The sequence below is a fragment of the Manis pentadactyla genome, chromosome 6 (genome assembly GCF_030020395.1).
Source record: "Manis pentadactyla isolate mManPen7 chromosome 6, mManPen7.hap1, whole genome shotgun sequence".
NCBI classification, from domain to species: Eukaryota; Metazoa; Chordata; class Mammalia; order Pholidota; family Manidae; genus Manis; species Manis pentadactyla.
In genome coordinates, this window is record NC_080024.1 from 110,028,466 (window position 1) to 110,051,202 (window position 22,737).

Sequence of the window (22,737 nt, forward strand, 5' to 3'; positions counted from 1 at the left end):
TATCAGCGAAGGTAAGAATATGAATTCTGCCTAACAACTTACGACAGACAAATAAGAATATGAGAAACTGACTTTTGGTAATATGACCAGAGCAGATATTTTTACTAATTAACAATATGCTATTATAATATTATGCTTATCTTCATAGTCTCAATTTATTGACATCCCACTTTTCTTTCCAGGATCATTATTATAGACATTATTCACGAATAAAGTATAAGGAAACAAAAGTGTTGGGGGATAAAGAACAATTTATAGAACAAGTAACCCCTAAACATAGTATTTGAAATTTTTAAAGATGAGCCTTAAAGTTTAGTGATAAGCCTCACTCAATTGAAAGGGGAATCATTAATAATACTGACAAAATTCTAAGGCAAGTAGGTAAATGGATTGAATAGCACTTACATTTTAATATAGTACTTTCAATGAGCACTTACAGTTTAAAACTTAAAGTTAGCAACTAGAAAAATTCTAAGAATAATTGACATTTTATTTAAAGAGAAGCAAAAATTAAAAAATGGCTTCCACAGATTTCAAAGAAAAAGTGGCAACCAATTAAGTTGTGCGAAAAAATTAATTAAGTGGATTGTTGAAAGCAAACCCTATTATTGTTACAGATGAGGCACCGTGGATAAACTGAACTTTCAATTATATTCATTAATATAAGTAAGTAGAGTAAAAGTTTATTCAAATCTTCCTCTGGAAGTAAGTAACCCACCCTGACTCTACCACACCTTTTGGTTTTCTCTCAAATAAGTCTGTGTATATTTGGGGCATATGAATGTGTATTCTATAAAGATATATTTCAGGAGCTGGAAAATTTAAAGTTTCCATAACATATCCCTTCTCCCAACAACTTCTTCCTTCTGTGCTACACTGAGACTAAACTATAATGAAACTGTTGCTACCTATGAAGGTTTTGTGTAACACTGAGTATTAAACTGGTCAATTATCTCTCCCTGATACATTCTTTGCAGCAAGAAAAGACAATGAGAATCACCAAAAGGTGATTTATATCCTTTATAAAGCACCGACTTTAACTGTTATTTTAACATAGATACCAGCAAAATTATATATATATATATATATATATATATATATATATATATATTCCAAGTTTCTCTATCCAAATTTCCTTGAGTCCTATTAGATATAGGAAGTCTAATGGCACTGAAAGCCTCAGTAAGAGAGAACTAAGGCTGGCTGGCAGAGAAAACTTAGTTTAAAACCTTTGAACAGGCTCCACAACTGCCACCATGGACTTTGGGAACAGGTAATATCGTGCCTTGCTGGAGTTTTTCATACCACATTATCTACATAGGACAAAAGAAAAAATAAGTAGGCAAATAAATAATGCTTGTTAAGAGGAAATACAGTTGACCCTTGAGCAATACAAGTTTGAACTGTGCAGATCCACTTATATGTGAATTTTGCTCAATAAACACTGGAAATTTTTTGATTTGTGACAGTCTGAAAAAACATCTTCTCCTTTATAGTATATAATACATATAACACAGAAAAAAATGTGTTAATGTTATGTGTAACTGTTTATGTTATCAGTAAGGCTTCTAGTCAAGAGTAGTCTATTAGTAGTTAAGTTTTGGGGAAATCAAAAATTTTACCTTTTTTTCCGACTAGTAGTTAAGTTTGGGGAAATAAAAAATTTTACCTTTAAATTCGACTGTGTTGGGGATCAGTGCACCTAACCCCTGCACTGTGCAACTGTAAACTTTTACAAAGTGAAAAGTGTTGCATCTTTCTATTTATTTAAACATATAAACTAAAATGATGAAGTACTACTGGTTTCCCTTTATGGAACGTTAGATCTGTTGAACCTTTAAAAAAAAGAAGTGCCCCAGTACAATTTGAGGTTAAAGAACATTAGTATACTGCTGGAGGCTTTGTAACTAAGTAAAATTATTTTGGAGAAACAACATAGAAATGTTTAACTTTTTTAGCCCCCTAACCCTACTCCTGGGAATGAAGAAGGAAGAAATAATTCAGGGTATAATAAAAATATAATCTGCAAAGATGCTTTTGATGGCATTAGTCATAACAAAATAACTGCAAATTTAGTTTGAAAGCCAAGAAGAGACTCAAAGGCCAGCTGTTCAGTATTTTCATGTGAAGGAAGCAGCTTTCCCTTGGATGTAATTAGACTAAGAAAAGTAAGTATGATTTCATGACTGATAGTGCAAGAGTAAAGTTCACTATGGTAGTAACATTAACAACTATTAACGATAACAGCAGTTACCAGTTAGTAATTATTTTGCTAAAAATTTTATATAAAGTGGCAGTATTATAAGGTGAGTACCCAATATTCACTCTCCCCTTCTTAACCAGGAATACTCCAAATTTTGATTAGAATGACTATATGCCCCACAAAAAGTATTTGACTTTTCAGATTCCCCTGCAACTAGGGTAGCCTCACCAATGAGATGCAGGTAGAAGTTCTAGGGAGGTATTTTCATCATTAAAAAGGCAAAGTCTCACTGGGAAAAGATACTTCTGTCCTTGGTTTTTCCTCTCCTGCTTTGTGCCCAGGAAGAAGTTATCTTGCAACTATTAATATAAAATGTTTAAGGATAAAAGCCACATATAAGCTAAGGGTGGCAGAGGAGCAAGATGAAAAGAGCCCCATCTTTGATGGCATTATTGAACTACTTCTAACACATTATGTCACTTAAAGGTCATAATTCTCTGAAGTTAGTATTGTTATATGCACTTTTACAAATGAGAAAACTGGGGCTTATAAAGATCTTAAATTACTTGGCAAGGGCTGGTAGGGAGCCGAGCAGGGACTCAACACTGGTCTGTCAGAATCCAAAGCCTCTGACTATGCTGTGATTTACTTCTGCGTAACTACAATTATTTATCCTGTCAGGATTCTAGACTAGGAGAAATTGAAAGTAAAAGCTAAAAATAAGTGATAAAGCAAGCTGATGTAGGTTTAAGAAATAATTTGTCTTCTAGGTAAGAGTAGTTGCTTCCATAGGTTCAATAAGTCATTGTATATATTAGTATCTTAACATTTCATGGGATAAAAATGTATGGGGATTCTCTGATAGGATAAATATGTGGAAATAGATACTTAATGATATGAGCAGATATATTTGCAATTTGCCGAAATGAGCAGTATTTTGATATAGCCCTAAGGACTCACTGGCATGACTTCAAATTATGCTATAATTTCCCCCCAAATCTTATCCATCTAGTCAAGCAATTCTTTTTCTAGAAAATGTTATCTTTTTAAAAGTTGATATTAAATAATTGAGAAATAAAATGTTAAGGTACACTGGGGTATCTCAAAATGAAGACTAAGAATGACTCATCCAGTTGACGGCATTATTTCTGATTTTGGGGACCATTGAGCTTTCCTTGGACAATATAAGTACCTTTTAAAAAGTAATGGCTGTGTTTAATAAAAATAATACACATTCATTATTTTTAAAAAATTCAAGCCATATAAAAGAGAACAAAGAATAAAGTAACACATCACTTCAAATCCTGGAAATAAAATGTTGAGCATCATTCCAAGCATTCCTCTAAATATATATAATGGCAAAAGAACTAGTAGAGAGAGAAATATATTTATGTAAGAATAAAAAATAGTACATATATGTGATATTTTCCAAGTAAAAAGCTGTAAGATTAGTTTTATTTTAATCTAACCATAGAAAAGTAACCAAAGGAATTGCTTCTCTATAAGAGATATCATATGCTGAAATATAAACACATGTATATACATATACATAAAATAATTTTAATAAGGGAAGATTAAAAATAAAGCAATTATTTTTAAAAACAATTTATTTCAGTTTTAGATAGTATCATTTAATCTCCTGCTATGAGAGATGATGAGCTGAGTAGAACTATTCATGTCTTCCCCTTATTCCCCATCCTCTGTTCTTTAACTTTCACTAAGTCAAGGTTTAAAATGTTTACATTTTTGTTCTGGACCCATAAGACACCCACTAGGTTTAGGCTTAGTTCTACAATGATAAGTCTTTCAACTTTTAAACAGTCTTATTTTTCGATATGTGTTAATGTATGCCCTATGTGCACATAGATACAAATAGAAATATAGAGATTACTTTAATGCAAATAATACATCTTATTTCATAACCTATTTTTTCTTTGTATAATATGAACACCTTTCCATCATGCATATTCTTCTACAATGTTATTTTAAGAGTAAAAATCCTATTTCTTCATTGGATTTACCATAATTTAACAAATCCTTTATTACATGACACTATTTTCTGGTTTCTTTTCTTGTGTGTTATAAATAAAGCTGAGATAAATACATGTGAAGAAAATTTTTGTCATCAGTAGTTATTTACATAGAATAAATACCCAAAGAAAGAATAAGTCAAGTGCTAATAAACTGTAAGTTTTTGACATACACTGTCATATTTACCTCCAACAAAGCCTCTCTTTAATTTAGACCAACTAAAGTAAGTTCCTATTTCTAACCAGTGACTTGGTATGTTGTAGGCCAATAATTTTGTCAGTTGTTACAAACTGTATTTCTTTAATTACTATTGTTTTTTCATATATTCCTTTCCAAACTGTAATTTTGTTGTTCTGAACTATTTGCTTTTATCTTTTGTCCATTTTTCCATTTTTGTGTTTTTTCTTCACATGTATATACATATACATAAAATATCATTCTATGTATATACAAATTCTATATATAGTAAGGACTATTATGTGTTGTCAATATTTATCCCTTCTATATATTTTTATAATATATATATATATATGTGTGTGTGTGTGTGTGTATATATATATATAATTTCAGCTAGTAATTTTAAAGATAGTACATGCCAAAAAGTGATAAATGTCAAATATAAAGTTTGATGCTATAATCACCCTTTATATGGAAAATATCACTTAATGGTACTCTGGAATCTAAATTTTTTGGATGATGAAAATAAGACCTCTGGATTGTAAATAAGACATTTTGCTTTCGGCTTGGGGAAATTCTTAATGCTTTGCAGGGGTGTATGTGCAAAACTAAAGCCTTCATCTACTATTTACTAAAATTTTTAAATTCAGCTGAACAAAATATGCTTTAAATACATCAAACTCTTGTTTAGTGTTAGCATGTAATCTTTCCAAAAGAAAAATAAGTTTGTTACAAAACAGTCTTAAAGACAGAAAGGTGCAACATCCCACTAAATTCAAATAGTGGAAAAATTAAAAGCAGGGGAAATATATATAATCCAATTATTAAAATATGAATTATATTATGTTTACTCAGTGCCTAAAGTTCACATCTTCCTAAGTAACATTTTCTTCTTTATTCTACTCTAAGTAAAAGACAAATAATCCACTTGGTCTAATAACACAGGTTCTCTTGGGAAATTTACTATTTTGAAGTCTTCTTTATTTCTAAAATATGTTAGCTTCCTTTGAATTTTCAGAATTGTTTCTTTGAATTACTAGCAGAACTATCACTGATATTGGAAAACAAAACCTGGTTAATGTAAGTACTCTAAAAATGACTAGCAAAATAAGAAAATACGACAAAAGTTAAATCACATATCTAAACGTGCATAATCACTTTCCTCTAAGAGACTTAGTAATAGCTTTAGAATACTACTTAATGATAAGTAGAGTCATGCTTCAGGATAAAAAAAGGCTAAGTCTCTAGAAGAAGCCATTGTAACTTAAAATGGACAAAACGCCTAATTTCTTAATCACTGCAAAAAAAGAGCAATTTTCAAAGTTCAAAAAATGTCCTGAGTGTTTAAGAATAATTTCTGGTTAAAGCCAAGAGAGACAGCAACATACATAAAAGGAGCCCTACCTACTAAAAGTGCATATGAAAATTAAGTATTTTCTAAAAGCTATGTTGTTAACACCACGTGTTTCAAAAGTCTTTATGGTATCTTCCCAGATTTCACAGTTAAGATCATTTCCATACTGATGATTAAGATGGCTAGAAAGATGTAAGTGGGAAAAAATGTGTACATAAACTCATAATGGAACTCTAATTTTCTATGAGTGAAGCTGAAACATTCTTAAGTTCATTACTAGCATTTAATGCAAGGGAAAAAATAATTGTGATAGTTACTTAAACATTCAAACTTCATATCAGTTTCAAGAAATTATTAATTCAGGGCTGAAGCACAATCTAGTAATTTATTAGACAGTGGTAATAAGGTTCTAATCTATTATGAATAACTGGGATTGACTAATGTCAAGTATCATTTCTGACATACAAGAATTGAGAAAAAAGTACTATAAATTGGCTTAGGCAGTCAGCCTCAACATTTTGTTTTCTGTTTTGGGGTGACACTTATTTCTGACTCACTTCTGTATCTAAAATTTCTAAACTTTTTCTTTGGTGGGCTCAATAATGTGTTCATGAAAACTCAACAACTGTTTCTTAAATCTACCGTATATATCCTATGTTTCTGTCACTGAATTAATTTTCATCACTGGAATGCTCCCAAGAAATTAAATTCTGAAAGTGGTAAGAGATTTGTAATAAATATTAAGAATATGGAAAAAAGTAAAATTGTTTTTAATCTCTGATTAGAAATCATGTCTGGATGAGAAATACATGAATTTCTGCACCAAAATGGATAAATCTGAAATACTAAAATACAATTATTTCTTTATAATAGGGTGCAAGAGGAAAGATACGAGGAAAATCACAGAAAAACGAGTGATAAAGATTTTACCAGAAAACTACAAATTATTCTACCTGTATCTGAATCTCGCTCTTCATTTCTTGATGGGCTAATGGTAAAAGGAAGTTTACGTTTCATGGACGATTTCTCTTTCATCTCCTTGCCCACATCACTTCGATCAATTTTTGGAGTTTTACTATAGGAAGCAATCTTGTCTTTACTCTATTAAAAAATCAAATATGAATAAAGTTATAGCAACATTAGTTAGGTAATACAGTTATTAAAAGACACTTGATGAAGGAAATTTTCAAACACACACAGAAGTAAGGAGGGTATTACAAACCTTCATCTTCAAGTACTCAAAAGACCCAGTTTCAACAATTTTACCATTTTTCCTAACTTATTTCATATTGCTCTATTTTATGTAGTAACAGAATTTTAAAATAAATATAAAACAAAATGTCTTAAGTATAACAGAACAAGTTAATATAGATATCATCAATAAAGCAAATAAATAAATTTGAAAAGCAATTATGGATTGAATTAAACAGATTATGTTTTATTAATATCATGTGCCCCTCATTTAGGTGAAGTACCTACCCTCATGTCTATAGCTATTATCAAGTTCACACTTATAAACCAACATCTGAATTGGTATTAGCACATCTAAACTGGGTTACATGAAAAACATGTGAAAAACATGCTAGATACTAAGCTAAGCTATATCACCTTAGCAGGAGAGCTTAAAATAATGGTTCTTAAACTGTGACAATAGATGACAGATATCATACCTACAAAGATTCTCAGAAGTAAACTAGAAGATGGCTCAAGATTGCAGAAGACACTAGCTTTCAACCCAAGATGAAAATAAAGGAAAAAAGAGGAAGAAGGGGCATAAAAAATAAATACTGAACTTTTTTTAAATGTAGAATTTATCAATAAAACCAAACGTGATTCTAAAATAGCAAGAGAATAAAACTTTACAAGTCTAGCCATAGAAATGATTAAAGAAGAGAAAAAGAACAAAGATTGGGATTGTGACCTAAATACAAATCCAGAAGGGGTATTAAAAAGCTATACAAGAATACTGCATTCATTTTTATACCACTAAAAATTTAAGGCCTGGAAAAAATGTATTACTAAAAACTGACTCATGAAAGAAAAAGAAAATCTGAATAGATCAATGATCATAGAAAACAATAAATCTATAGCCAAAGATTTTATGTTTAAAAGAGGTATCTAGCCCAGAATATTTTACAAGAGATTTTTAATAAAAAATCCAAGGAATAAGATACTTCCCATTTCATATAAATAATACTATAGCATAAAAATAAGATTAGAAACTCCCCAGTTCATTTTTTAAGTCTAAACCAAAATGGATACCAAAAGAGTATGAGATAGAAATTATGCACTAAAGGGCTTGAGATACATGCAAAAATAAACTCTCCTCAATAAACTTACTGTCTTAGAAAGATAAATAACAATCAAGCAGCATTCATAAAAAGAATACAAGAACAGTTCATTTTTAGAAAATATTTTAAAACAGTTCACTGTATCAAAATAGATTCTTAAAAAACCCATGATGATCTTAAAGCGTGACAAGAATAATATATGAATAGACTCTACAATCATTTTTGGAAAATATATTAGCAAATTAGGAAGAGAATGTGACTTCCTTATATCTGACTGGTAATGACTACTGAAGAATAAAAGCCTCACATTTCCCAGTTATCATGTAAAAAATCCTCTTGAGCTGATTTTTCACTTTCATGTCAGCCAATGAAATGAAGCTTCACAGGCATGCATTTTGCTTTAAAACGTTGGTTTGATTATTATTCAGGTATGATGAGGCCAACATATCAGGAGACCATTGCCACTGAAAAGACGGTTTGTCACTCCCAGATCCCAAGAAAAGGAGGCATGCCATACCACTCAGGGCAACACAGGGAAGCACCAGCCTGGGTCAGGAGGCAGAGAAAGAGGAAGGTTATGTGGGCAAAAGATTTTATTGCAGTTCCACAGGAAAGAAAAGGCAAGACAGGGCAAAGAGACTCAGAACTGGATAGTTTGAGTAATTTCAGCAGTTTCTAGGGTCTAGTTGCTGTTTCTCTATAGTCTGGTACCTGGATCTGGTGTGATTATTAGGGCAGCAGGATAGTGGCCCACAGAGAACTGGATAGTTAGTAACTGGGGATGAATTCTGGATTGGTTGGTTTGCATATGAGAGGGTCACAAATGAGTTGTTTATGATCTCTAGGAATTGGGTAGCAGTGGGAGGAGTGGCAGTCTCCCAAGGGTTGGCAAGTCCCCAGATATCAAAGCATCAGAAATAAAAAGACAAGATTAGATAGAAAGGTTAACCAACAACATTCTAGAGACTTGCCTTAGAAATACCAATCTTTGTTATTAATAAAATATAAGGAAAAAATTGATGTGCCTTCTTCCTTGAACCTGCATAAGTAAAGATACTGTTTTGTGCCACAAAACAAGGTAAAAGAAACCAATTTGATAGCATGTTAAATGGAAAATGTTCACAAGAATATATTGATCATGTTCTCCTATGTAATATCATGATTAGTGTGAATATTTGTAACTGCTACCAACCTGTTCTGTTTCCTGTAAAATAAAACTGTCCTTGGAAATGTTATTTGAGCAAAGGGTTTTTGTGAGAATCTTAATACTTGGAAAATTATTTTCAGATTTGGGTTAAGTAATTTCCAAAAGAAACAGTTACTTCTGATTGTTTGAAATTTCTGTAATACAGAATGGTAAACTCTGTCAATTCAGGAGCTAATCATTGGCACATTCTTCTTCCATATCCACGACACAAAAAGTACATGACTCTGTTAGGCTTATTACTTCAAAATATCTCAAGTCTTTTTCATTTCAATTATTTTTTATTCTTTCATGAAAACATCAGTGGCAAGACAAGAATGACCTTCTATCACTGTTGCTATTAGACAATGAACTGGCAGTCTTTACCAACTCAGTAAGACAGAAAAATGAAGAGGTAAAAATTTTAAATTTACCTAGAAAAAAAAATGTTAATAGAAAACTCCTAAAGGATACAAATTAAAATGTTAATGACTATCTGTGGGTAATGGCATTACAGTTGTGCTAGCAGACAATTCTCCATGGATCTCTTGCATATCCACACATCTTACAAGGAGAGGCGCTAACTTCCTTGGTTCTGGACTGTTTTTTCAAGGATATTTGTATATAGAAAAGCCTTGGAAGATAGTGCAGTGTCTCTCTCTGGAAAAAAGGGCAGATCTGTTTTACAGTTCAGTGTAATAAATAATTTCTCCCTTTAGGAGAAAGGGCAAAGGTCAGGTAGACTTACCACCTATTATGAAAGATTTCGGGTTCCTATCCTGTAATGCAACTCCCTGTACATGTGGTCATTACATGGCCCTCTTTCATGTCCCCTTATGTAAAATAGGGCTCTTGGAACAGGCAAAATGCCAACATATGGCTACTGCTATTGCTATGAGAAATCAACTTTCCTTTATATCTAACCTAGAAGTCTCATGTGTTCTGCCAGCATCCTTGAAACTGATTAGTTTGCAAGTAGGGTACGGTAAAATCTCAGATACTTCATGATTTTTGACAAGGCAATTTCTATTTTCATTATCCTTACATGTATTTTCCAAATCTTCCTACAATAAACAGGCATTATATTACTTGAATAAAATAAATAATTTCTTGATTATCACCTGGATAGAAGATAATGAAGGTCTGAACTATACTGATGAAAAGGATAGGACAGAGCTATTTAGAAGACTAAGTGATTAATATCCACTCACTTATACTTTACAAATTTAACCCAGGTTTTAGATTATCATAGGAGGTTTTAAGAAAGGTTTTGTTTTGCAAATTATAAATAGTTATTTATAGCTAAAAACTGCAGTGGAAAAATTTCTAAACTAAAACCAGTGGAAAAAAATCCCATAGACTAGTAATAAAAGGATAAAATATTTGAAGACTTGTAAGTAGAAATGTTGATGAACCCCTGATTATTGTGATATTTAATAAGGTAATGAAAGCACTTTTTATAAAAAGTATATTTCTGTAGAATGTGATTGTTTAAAATTATGCTCTGTTTAAATGCATTTAAGAAATTAAATTTTAGTTCAGGTTACTTTCTTAATTTAGGATCTTATAAAAAAATAGACTATCATATTAAAACTGTAAAAAGGGTCTTTATTTACATAACAGAACAACTAGATACTCATTTCTAAAAATTTCATGGAAGAAAAAAACTCAACAAAAGCTAGAGGATAGCTTCAAGGCCAATCACTCACTAGGAAAAGATAATTACAAATATATAGATGAATATAACATGCAGTATCCTTTTCTCTCCTATCCTTTCTTCTAGCTTCATTTTGTCCTAAGCAGCAGCAATAGTGTGATCTACAAGCAGGAAATCTGGAATGGAAATTGGCCCTTCCTCTCTTAAGGTGCAAAGCAGCAGTCAAATAATCTATTTAAAACTGAAGAAAATTACTTCTAACAAAGCTTTTGATGTAAAGCTGCTCAGAAACCCAAAAACACGAAGTACCATGCATATTGCCTCAGAAGAGCTTCTGACCCTTACCCAAACAAATGTGATCTTGAAAAAATACTGAATGATTAAACAGAAACTGAGAATATATCCTGTCAGGTAAGTCAAAAGTTAATAAATCAGTTATCTACTAATTTGTATTTATTCTTCCTATTTATTTATAAATATAATGATTAAAAAGTATTCTTAACTTACCTAATCAACATTTTTAACAGAATTATGTTATTGAAAAGTACTTGCTTTTTGGCTTGTCTCTACACTTTTTAAGAAATCACACTTTTATGAAGGCAATACTCAAGCACTACTGTGTATTTAGTGGCAGCTTTCAAGACACAAAGTAAATAGGAAGAACAAATGCTTCAAATACAGCCTTATATCAATTCAAACCCAAAAAGTGACATCAAGAAGCCGAGATGTAATTTCACAAATGCAGCCTTCACTCTATTTAAACATTTAGAAATAAAAGTTCTCATCTTTCCTCCCTTTAATACTGTATTCTGCCCCCACAACTCTCCTTTGTGGTGTATCCTGCTTCTCTCTGTTCTCCTTATTCACTCTCACCTTCTCCTAAAATGTTTGAACTCCTCCATTTTTGTCCCACACTCTTTCTGGCATTGCCATACCTGTAGACTACTTTTCCACAAATCCTCATATATTTATTTTCAATCTACCTATTTTGAACTCTAGACTCACATCTACCTACCTAATACTTCAACTTGGATGTTTCAATGTCCAACTCAATTCATCAAGTACAAGTCAAATATTCTTCTCAAATCAACCTGTTCCTTTTACTGAATTCCCTTCCATGGAATAGCCCAATCAACCTCAAAGTAGACCCAGACTACTTTTTGTACATACATAGTTAAGTTTAATTCAATGTCTTCTAGATATGTGAACTTCTCTCTATCCCCATAGCCACTGTCCATACTGCCTTTTGCTTGGAATTTTAAAATACCACTCTAACTGGTCTTTATCATGGATCTTCCCTTTTGGCTCACTGACTACAAGTTAAAGTATGAGATCCTAGCAAGACACATAAGCTATAATGGGCTGACTTCTGTCTAATGCTCATTTCCTATCCTCCATCCTTCACAGGCTACATTCTAACTTCATATGCACTACTGCAACAGATTCATATGTTTTATATAGCTTCTGCTTGCTGGTCACATACTTCATTATCCTTGAGAATTGTTTCTATTCTACTGAGACCATTCCTGAAGCCCCTAGAAATGATGCTTCTATCCTTTTTTATCCCATCATTGTACACTCAATATTTTCATCGGTGTGATTCTTACAACAGTATAGAAAATTTCAAAATATGGTCTCTGAGACCATTTCAGAGGATCTGCAAGGTCAGAAGTATGGTCACAACAAATATTATGTATATTTCCAAGATGTTATAGTATATTTCTCTCATTCTCTCAAGAATGTAGATTACTAGAGTTTTCTAAAGACTACATGGTAAGGGATATAAAAATATACTGAATGCAGAAACTGATGAGAATTTGGCTGTTTTGTTTAAACCAGACATTAAAGATATTTGTAAAACCAATGACACTTGTCAGACTAATGATTTTTGTCTGGAAATATACAGTTGTTTTTTATAAAAATATGTGAGTTAACATGTAATACTTTTACTATTTTTTTAAATCCATTAATAAACATTTAAATTTTGTCTCAGTTTTAATTCCTGGTATTGTAAATGATCGACAGATATACCCACATATAAAAAAGCTCTTTGGGATCCTCAATTATGTTGAAGGGCATCAAGGGACTCTGAGAACAAAACACTTCAGATACACAGGTAAAGTAACTAAGAGCCTTCATAAAAATTCAGACCATGCCTTAACCACTCATTGTTTTATTCCAAAGGTCATAATTCTCCTAACACATAACACAATAGGAATCCCATGTAAGGTTTGTTGGATAAAATAAACAAATTAATGAAATCATGTTCTTAAAACACATTAAAACACATTTGGGAAACTTAATCTGTGGTGGAGTAAAGATATTTAAAGTATCCTTCCAAGAACAACCATAAATCTGAACAAAATTGTCAAAAACAACCATTTCAAGTCTCTAAAAACTGAAAAAAGGCAAACAACAAATTGAGAAGCATTTTTCTCAAGAAAAACTGCTGCATTACAGATAAGAACAGTAAGTGTCTCTGGCATTCTTGCCTGGGGTTTGCTCTTATTCCCTTGACAATGCTTAGTTTGTGGTAAGAGCTACCAGGGTGGGGCTGGCAATGAAAACAAGCATCTTTGCTGCCTGAGAGCACTGACTTAATTTAGTGTAGAGGGCCAAAATCCCACACCCAGCCACATTGTTGATAAAAATAGCAAACAGGGCAGGAAACAAATGGGGTAGGGGGTGAACATAGTTCTATTAACCTAAGATTGTGGTCCCACTGTGAGGGAGCAGCTGCTGGTGGAGGAGCCAGAAATTTAGAGAAGAAATCAGAGAGACATCGGAGGCATTAGATAAGACTGCACATATCCCTGGTTGACAGGGAAAGCTATGTAAATGTATGGGGAAGACCTGAGAAGGGCTAAGCTCTCCATATATCTCTTACTGACTGGGAGATTGTGTGCACATACAGTAGAGATCTGAGAGGATCCAAGGTCTCCACACATCCTTAGTTGACTATACACAAGCAAAGGGAAGACCTGGGTGAGCCCAGGGGAAAGTAAATGCCAGGGAAGATTTGAAAAATGTCTAAACACTGAACGGACTCCCCAACACACACACAAGTCTGTCAGCAGTAGGTGGGAGTCTTACTGGCTCATGGTGTTTGAACATATCTCTGACCAATTAATGACTGCTGAATAATCTATGCAGATACAGGGGCAAACCCCTAGGTAGCAACACTAAAAATGAAAAAGAAAAAAAATGGACACCAGTGGTTATGATAATACCACAGAAAAACTCCTGACATTTTACTCAAAGTAAAACAAAACCCATCAACAATTACAACTTTCAGATAGGAGATAACAAGAATCTAAAATTGTATAGCCACTATAATACATGATCAAAATTGTCCAGTTTCAATAAAAATTAAGACATATATGAAAGCAAGGAGAAAAGAATTCAATGAAACTTCTCCAAGTGGTCCAAGATACTAGATTTGACAAAGACTATAAAGCAGGTATTGAAAAAAGAGGAGAAACTGTTTAAAGAATTAAAGTATAAAGCTTATCAAAATAGAGAACATCAATCAAGAAAAATTACAAAAAGAGCCAAATAGGAATACTGGATTTCAAAGGTAGAGTAACTGAAAGTATATTAAGTATGTTCAATAACAGATATGATGGGATGGTAAAACAAGAAAAATCAGTAAATTAAAATATTAAATTTCATGAATGCCATTAATCTATAGATGCATGAAGCTCAACAAACTCCAAAGAGGATAAACATAAAGGGAACCTAAACATGTTACAGTCAAATTGTTTAAAGATGTAAGAGCAGCAATAAAAAAAAAATTCACACAAGGGCACAATTAACAGCTGACTTCTCATCATAAACAGTAAAAGCATGAAAGAAGTTGGATGACATATTCAATCTTCCAAACGAAAAAATCAACTAAAAATCTATATCCAACAAATCTATCCTTTGAAAATATAGGCAGTCACAGTAAGTCCATATACTGTAAATCCCCATTTATATGTTATATCCAGAATATAGACAAATCTACAGATAGAAAGTAGATTAATGGGTGTCTTGGACTGTGGAGGCTGGGGACAGAATGGTGAGTGACTGATAATGAGTACATAGGGTTACTTTTTCAGGTAAAAATGTAAAATTAATAGTGTAAAATGATTACACAACTCTACAAAAATACCAAAAATTACTGAATTGGACACTTTAATAAATAAATAAATTGTGTGGCATGTGAATTATGTCCCAAAGCTGCTTTTAAAAAATGGCAAAATCAGGATATTCCTAGATCAATGAAGACTGATGGAAATCGTAACTAAAAATGTGTCTTACAGAAAATACTAAGGAAAATTCTTACAGACTCTAAGGAAATGACACCAGACAGTAACTTGAATCCACAGGAAATTAAGAATGCCAAAACTGGTAAATTTGTAGGTAAAAACGAAGAACTATATGAATATATATTTCTTCTTATTTCTTTAGAAGGTAAGACTGAATAAAGGAATAATTATAACATTCTTTTGTCAGATTAGTAACAATGTAGATATAATCTGTATTAGATAGATAACGAAGCGGCAGAAGTAGAGCTACACTGGAGCAAATTTGCTGTATCTTACTGGACTGAAGTTAGCATTAACCTGTAGTAATTAGGATGCACATCATAGTCCTTAGACCAATATTTTAAGATTACAATTCAATACAGTTTAAAGTTTTAACTTTGTTTTAACACAGAAACATAGTATAAAAAATCAGAAATGTAAGTAGAACACTGTAAAATATTTAAAAGAAAAAAGGCAGCATAGATGGGAAACAGACATCAAACATGTAAGAACAAAGAGCAAAATGGCAGATATAAATACACACTTATCAATGACTACATTAATTGTAAGTGGATTAAACACTGCAAACAAAGGCAGAAATTGCCAGTGGAATCAGGCAAGAAAAAAAAAAGTATCCATATAGTAGTACTGTAAAAGAAATAAAATGATCTCTATATGTAGATGACATCCCTACATAGAAAATCCTAAGGACTCCACAAACTTTTAAAGCCAACAGATGAGTAAAATAAGGTCATAAGATACAAGATCATTGTATAAAAATAAATTGTATTTCTATATACAAGCAACGAAACACCCAAAATGAAGTCACCTACAATAGCATCCAAAAGAATAAACTACAAATAATTTAATAATATAGATGTGCAAGGTCTGTACTCTGAAAACTATAAAGGAAATCTGTAGTTAAAGGAAATTGAAAATCTAAATAAAAGGAGGCAGATTCTGTGGTGATGGATTGGAAGATATTGTTAAGACAGCAATAATATTCAAAATGATCAAAGTGATACACAGTCAACATAAAGAATCAATAAAATCCCAATTAATGCCCCAGCAGGCTTTTCTTTTGCAAAAACTGACAAGCTAATCCTAAAATTTATAAGGAAATGCAAAGGACCCTGACTAGCCAAAAACAATTTTAAAAAAGACAAGGTTTAAAAACTTACACATCATGATTTTGAAAGCAGATTTGGGGTTTTCTGGGGGTTAGGGTAGGAACAGGGACTGACTGCAATTGGGCATAAAGGTCTAGCAATGGAAATGGTCTAAATGGATTGTGATGATGGTTGCAAAACTCTAAATTTATCAAAAAAGAGCTGAAATATACCACTAAATGGGTGAATTTTATGTTATATAAATCTTACCTCATTATGCAGCTAAAAAAGATTTCTACACAAATGTTCATAGCAGCTTTATTCACATTAGCCAAAAACTGGAAATGTTTCAGATGTCTTTCAACAAGAAAATGGCTTGGGGGCGGGGGTTGATTTAAAAGGAAAAAGAAAACAGAAAGAAAATTCAAAGATAGTATGTCAAAATAACTAGACAGAGGAGAGACTAGGGATAGTGAGACCAGTTAGAAGACAAGTGCTAAGTCTAAATGAAGGTTTTGAGGACCTAAATTAAACAGAAAGGAAAAGGACAAATATAAAAAGACAGTATTACAGGTCACTGGCAATGACTAATAAAAACAAACATTTATTGAGCACTTACGATGTACTAAGCATTATATTAATAAGCACAATACTTATCCCATTTCACTGTCACCGCAATTTTATAAATCACTACTGTCCTTTATTACAGAGAGACAGTGAGGTTTAGAAAAGTTATATAAATGTATCCAAGGTTACAGACATGGAAAATGGAACAGCTACTGTAGTATATGTGCTTTGCTATGAGGGGTCAAGTGGTGGAGGCAGAAGTTTCAAATGATTGTGAGGTCCTGGACTTCTTCCTGCCTCTGAATGATTATTTCTTAAGTAATCCTGGGATCTTAGTAACTGTGTCATCTTAGGGAATGAAAAACAATCTTACCCCACAGGAATCCAATTTATTTCTAAAAAGTTTAGATAAATGGTTTGGATTTATCTGCCATCCATACTGATTGTTATTTTATGAGTAATTACCAAAAATACTAAATTGGGAGTCTTTTCCTAGTTCCAAAAGAGTCAACAAATCTTTAGGATAATCATATACCTTTCTTCCATATGGTTTTTCTACCATATTGCTGTCACTGTCAGAATTTTCACTCTGAACTGGTTTTGTGAACCCAGATTTGGGCATCTTATAGCTGTTCAGCTGGCTTCTTCTTTTATCAGTCTTCTCATCCTGGAGCCTGCAAAGAATGGATATATAAGAGTTATTTGCAAATGTAAGCAATGAAACCTACTTAAAGTGTGTGCACCACAAGTAGTGCAATTTGTTTTTCACTAAGTCTCTATAGTTTATTTTCTCAGAGAGGCTGTCTTAGCCTAAAGGAAGTTTTTATTTAATAATTTGAGCTTCTAATTAAAGTTCTCTTGTTCAAGTCCATTCAGCTTGCCACCGAAAAACAAAGAAAACTACTTTTGTATTTCTTCCCACCTTCTCTAGACTTGTATCGAATATCCAGTTTTCTGGGTAACAAGAAGCAGTAGATTGGAAGCAGTGTCAAAAGGTTTGTCATTTCAGCATGGCTCAGGAAGTGAGAGCTCAAATAGATTCTCTGATAGTTCTGCATCAGTCTGGAAGTTACTCCTAAAGACCCAACCAAGAATCTGATTGGTTTGATCAATAATTTCACAACATCTAATTCCATTTTAAATTAATTAGATTCTTCCTGCTTCAAGTTCCTGGAGTGGTTTATTTTCCTATACTGAACTCCCAAACATCCCCAGGCATTTAGTCACTTCATCAACCTACTCACTGATTTAATTCTTGTCATACTGAGATAGAGCAGGGAAATGGTACATGGGTCATACCATTTTTAAAATCTACTTAGCCTGTGAAAAAGGCCCAGCTTATTCTTTAACTTATCTATATTTATATGTTCTTCTTCTTCTTCCAGACCATTAATCAATTAAGTAACATTGTAACCAGGATGAGACAGACCTCCAGAGTACAAATAAAGCTACAGTGAGTAAAGAATATCAAAATACTGATCAACAGTCACCTTACACAATCCTATTCTTAAAACAAAACTTCAAAAGAATTATCACCCGTATATATCATGCCTTATATAAAACCTAACCCAAAAGGCCCTATTAACAACACCCCAAACTTTTAAGTGTACCTCCTGAGGTTGCCCATGCTCCCGCTCCTGAGTGTATATGTTTCTTCAAATGAACGTTTTGCTGCTTACCCCTACTGTGTTTTGTCTCTGAATTCTTTCTTAGGACAAAACAACAGTCAACCCGTATTCACCACCAGCTGTGTCTCTGTCATTTTGCTACTGTATTCAGCTTTCTAGTCTTAAACACAATCCTTTTCTCTCTCCCTATTTCATTTCAGTCAAGTAGGGAAGTGGGTGCAGGAACCACTGAGTAGGGAGGGCCTTGCATGTTCTCATCACCAGGGCAGCCAGAGTGAAACTGTGGCTGTACAATTTTGTTCCTTAGCCGTCTGCCCCAAGTTTCCTTTCCTTGTTTTGGGAAGTACTCCAAACAGTTGAAATTCACTCTATCCAGTGCACCATGGCTCCCACAAATTCTGGGGTGTAGGGATATAATTTTCATGCCATGCAGATCAAGTGGACACTGGATGCCAGGGTGACCCTGGCTTTAAGAGTTGGCAAGGGATTTGCCCTATGCTGATCAGTTCAATGAACTTGCCTTTTCTCCTTCTGTGCTTCCTTGCTTTCTGCCACTTACATGGCTACACAACTAAAAGGGTCACTTTTTGGGGACCCTTGCTACTCTTCAAACTTCAGTGAATCCCTTTCTTACCTGCACTATTTGTTTGACCTGTTTGAGAATTCTTTCGCTATCAGGGTCAAGAGCCTCCCCTCCCCTGTCCTAGTGGAGGTTTTGCATAGTGTGCAGGGAGACCTCCCCAGATGGGGCTGTCTGGCAACACTACCATACTTAATGATCATTTCACGTACTGTTTCCTTTCCAGTTTGTTCAGCCTTCTGTCTCCTGCTCTGAAAACTGACTTTAATAGGTCGAGGACCCTCTTAGAAGTTTATGCTTATGTACAAGATTATGCTTGAGAGATTCAGAAAAAATTCCATGGGGAGTTCAATATAAATTTAATATAAGGGGAAACCATAAGTCATTAAATCTGTGTTGCTCTGTAATGACCTATTGGCCACATGTGATTGCTGAAAAGTTAAATTCAAAGTGTAATAGCTATCATATTATATAGTACAGACACACACATTTCTAACATCACAGAAAACTCTACTGCACAGCACTGAGCTAGACTGAGGCTGATGAACAATGTGAAGATGACCTGGGTCACAACAATAAGCAGAATGACTGACAAGACAATTTTAATTATTCCATGCTATAAATTTCTTACAAATGGGTATCAGAGGCCTAAGAAAGCTACATTCTAGTACCTATGTGAATTATTGAAACTCAGACAACTTGTAAAGAATTAGTAAAATTTATGTTCCTGAATTTGCTCTATAGGTGCTGTAGAATTTGGCTTAATAGGAACAAAACCAAAAATCCCTAAATGAACTGAATTAATTTGTAAATTATCAAAAGTAGAGTACATTAATCTGAATATAGACAAATTGGAGTATATTCCAACACAAAAAACTGCCAGAGTTCAAACAGTTCAAATATTTTATTTTATAGAGGAGGAAACAAAGAAATAAAGGAAATTTTGATCCTACACAAGAGGCAGAGTTTACCTTGTCATTCAACTATTTTGACTATTATGATGTAAAGAGAATCACTGAAATATAGAACCATCCTCAAAGCTAGCCTTGTGTAAAGCTTGCAGAGTTAAAGAGTTACAAGTCATATATATAAACAGAAAATTTCTGCCTCAAAAGCAAAATTGAGCTGCATAATACAGTAGGCATTAGCCTAAGCGAGATTATGAAGATAAAACAGTATCTCCTTTGTAAATCAAGCAAAACAAGTTACTGGTAAACAAAGGAGTGTCGTGATTACTTTTTGAGAAAATTATACATGGAAAATACTGTATTAATAGAGTGCATGTTAGAAAAAGCTTCTATTATTTTTCAGAACTTTAGACAATTTCAGGACTTACAATAAAAATCACAATTAGATTCCAAACATATCACTTCAATCAACAAATACTAAGCATTTAATATATAATCAGGTTCTGAATCCATGATATATATTATAATCACTAAAGCAACCACTATAAAAAGTATACAAAGAGATAATCAAAATCACATTAGGTAAACTAAGCGGAATATTTAAAAATGTTCAAGTAACACAACAGAAAGCAGGAAAAGAAAAACTGAGGAATAACAGAACAAACAAAACAATAGCAAAATGACAGACTTAATCTAAACACACCAATAATTCACGTGAAATGCAAATGGTTTCAACATATCAATTTAAAAGAGATTGTCAGAAAGGGGGGAAAATTACCAAATTTTTTGCTATTAACAAGAAAAACACTTCAAGGATAATGATACAGGTAGAGTAAAAGTAAAAGAATTGAAAAAGATATGCCATGCAAGCATTAGTCAAAGGAAAGCTGGAATAACTATATTACTATCAGATGAATTTTGTCCTCAGAGCAAAGAAGGACATTATTACATATATTACATACTGATAAAAGGGTCAGTTCACTAAATGCGCATTTAAACTCACAAAAGAACTTCCAAATACAGGAACAAAAAAACTAACAAAACTGACAGGAGAAATAGACAAATTCATAATTCAGTAGGAAGCTCCAATTTCTCTCTTCACTAATAGAGAAAAACAAGGAGGATATAAAAGAACTGGAAAATGTCATCTATTTGAATCTGTTGGATCTAACCGACATTTATAAGGAATCTGCCCTAAAATTGAATAATTATTCTTTTCAAAGTGCAAACAGAATATTCACCAAGATAGGCCACATCATGGGTCATAAACAAATGTTAATGAATTTTAAATAATTAAAATCATAAAAGTTTGCTCTTATAATTTAAACCAGAATCATTTATAGAAAGGTAATATACCCAAATTTAAAAATAGAAATGAAACTGAAAATGGGTTTTTAAAAAGATCAGTAAAATTTATAAATCTTTAGCCAGACCTATTAGAAATAAGAGACGACCTACATAACCAAAATCCACAGTGAAAGAGGGAGTATCACTACAGATCCTATAAACACATAAAGGTTAATAAGGGAGTATTATCAACTTTATACAAATAAATTCTACAAATTAAGTGAAATAGACAAATTCTTTTAAAGACACACACTACCAAAGCTCACTAAAGAAAACATAATCTTAATAACTTGATAATTAAAGATATTGATGTCATATTCAGAAGCAAAAAAAAAAAACTCTCCAGGGCCAGATGGCTTCAACAGTGAATTCTGCAAAACATGGAAGAAAAAAATATTGACAATTTTATACAAACTCTCCTGAAAAAGGTAAGAGGGAGGAACATATTTTATGAGGTAGGCCATCAATACTCTGATATCAAATCAGAATAAGCCTTTTACAAGAAAACTGTAGTTCAATATAAATCATGATCACATTAAAAAAACCCCTCAGTAGAATGAATATTAGCAAATTAAATCCAATTATATATGAAAAGGATAATACATCACAACCAAGTAGGATTTATACCAGGAATTCAAGGTCAGCTTAATGTCTGAAAATCAATCTATGCAGTTCATTGTATTAACAGACTAAGAGCAAAAAATGAGCATCCCAACAGACACCAAAAAATCATTTGACAAACTTCAATATCGATTAACGGCAACGCTCAGCAAACTATTGAGAACATGAATGCTGTCTTTCTCTCCTAAGATGAACAATGAGGTAAGATGTCAGCTCTCATCACTTCTCCACGCCCAGCTTTACTGAGGTACAATTGGCAAATATTGTATATATTTAAGGTATACAATGGGGTGACTTGATTACCACAATCAAGTTAATTAACACATCTATCACTTCACATAGTTAGCATTTTCTGTGTCTGTGGTGAGAATACTTAAGATCTACCCTCTTAACAAATTTCAAGTATATAATATCACATTAACTATAGTCACTATGCTGTACATTAGATCCCCCAACTTGTTTATCTTAAAACTGAAAGTTCTATTCTCTGCTTCTTTGAGTTCAATGCTTTTTATATTTCACATATAAGTGAAATTATACAGTATTTGTGTCTTTCTTATTTCACTCAGCACAATGATCTCCAAGTTCATTCATGTTGTAGCAAATGGCAGGATTTGCTCTTTCTTATTGAATAATATTCCATCATAAATATATATATACCATATTTTCTTTATCCATTCATCCATCACAGACACTTAGGTTGAGTCTGTACCTTGGCTATTAGGAATAACGTTGCAACAAACATGTGAGTACAGATATTTCTCCAAAATATTAATTTCATTTCCTCTGAAT

General features: G+C 32.7%; 1 protein-coding gene across 3 annotated transcripts in view; it reads right to left on the minus strand.

Moving 5' to 3' along the window:
- ANKRD12 (ankyrin repeat domain 12) overlaps window positions 1-22,737 on the minus strand; it is a 182,495-nt gene that overhangs the window by 111,174 nt on the left and 48,584 nt on the right. For all 3 annotated transcript variants that reach the window (XM_036880673.2, XM_057504041.1, XM_036880672.2), the window contains exons 2-3: window positions 17,397-17,535; window positions 6,719-6,866 (exon numbers count right to left, since the gene is read on the minus strand). In XM_036880673.2, the coding sequence (XP_036736568.2) occupies window positions 6,719-6,866; window positions 17,397-17,483 (235 nt within the window). In that variant the 5' untranslated portion in view covers window positions 17,484-17,535. The remainder of the gene's footprint in view (window positions 1-6,718; window positions 6,867-17,396; window positions 17,536-22,737) is intronic.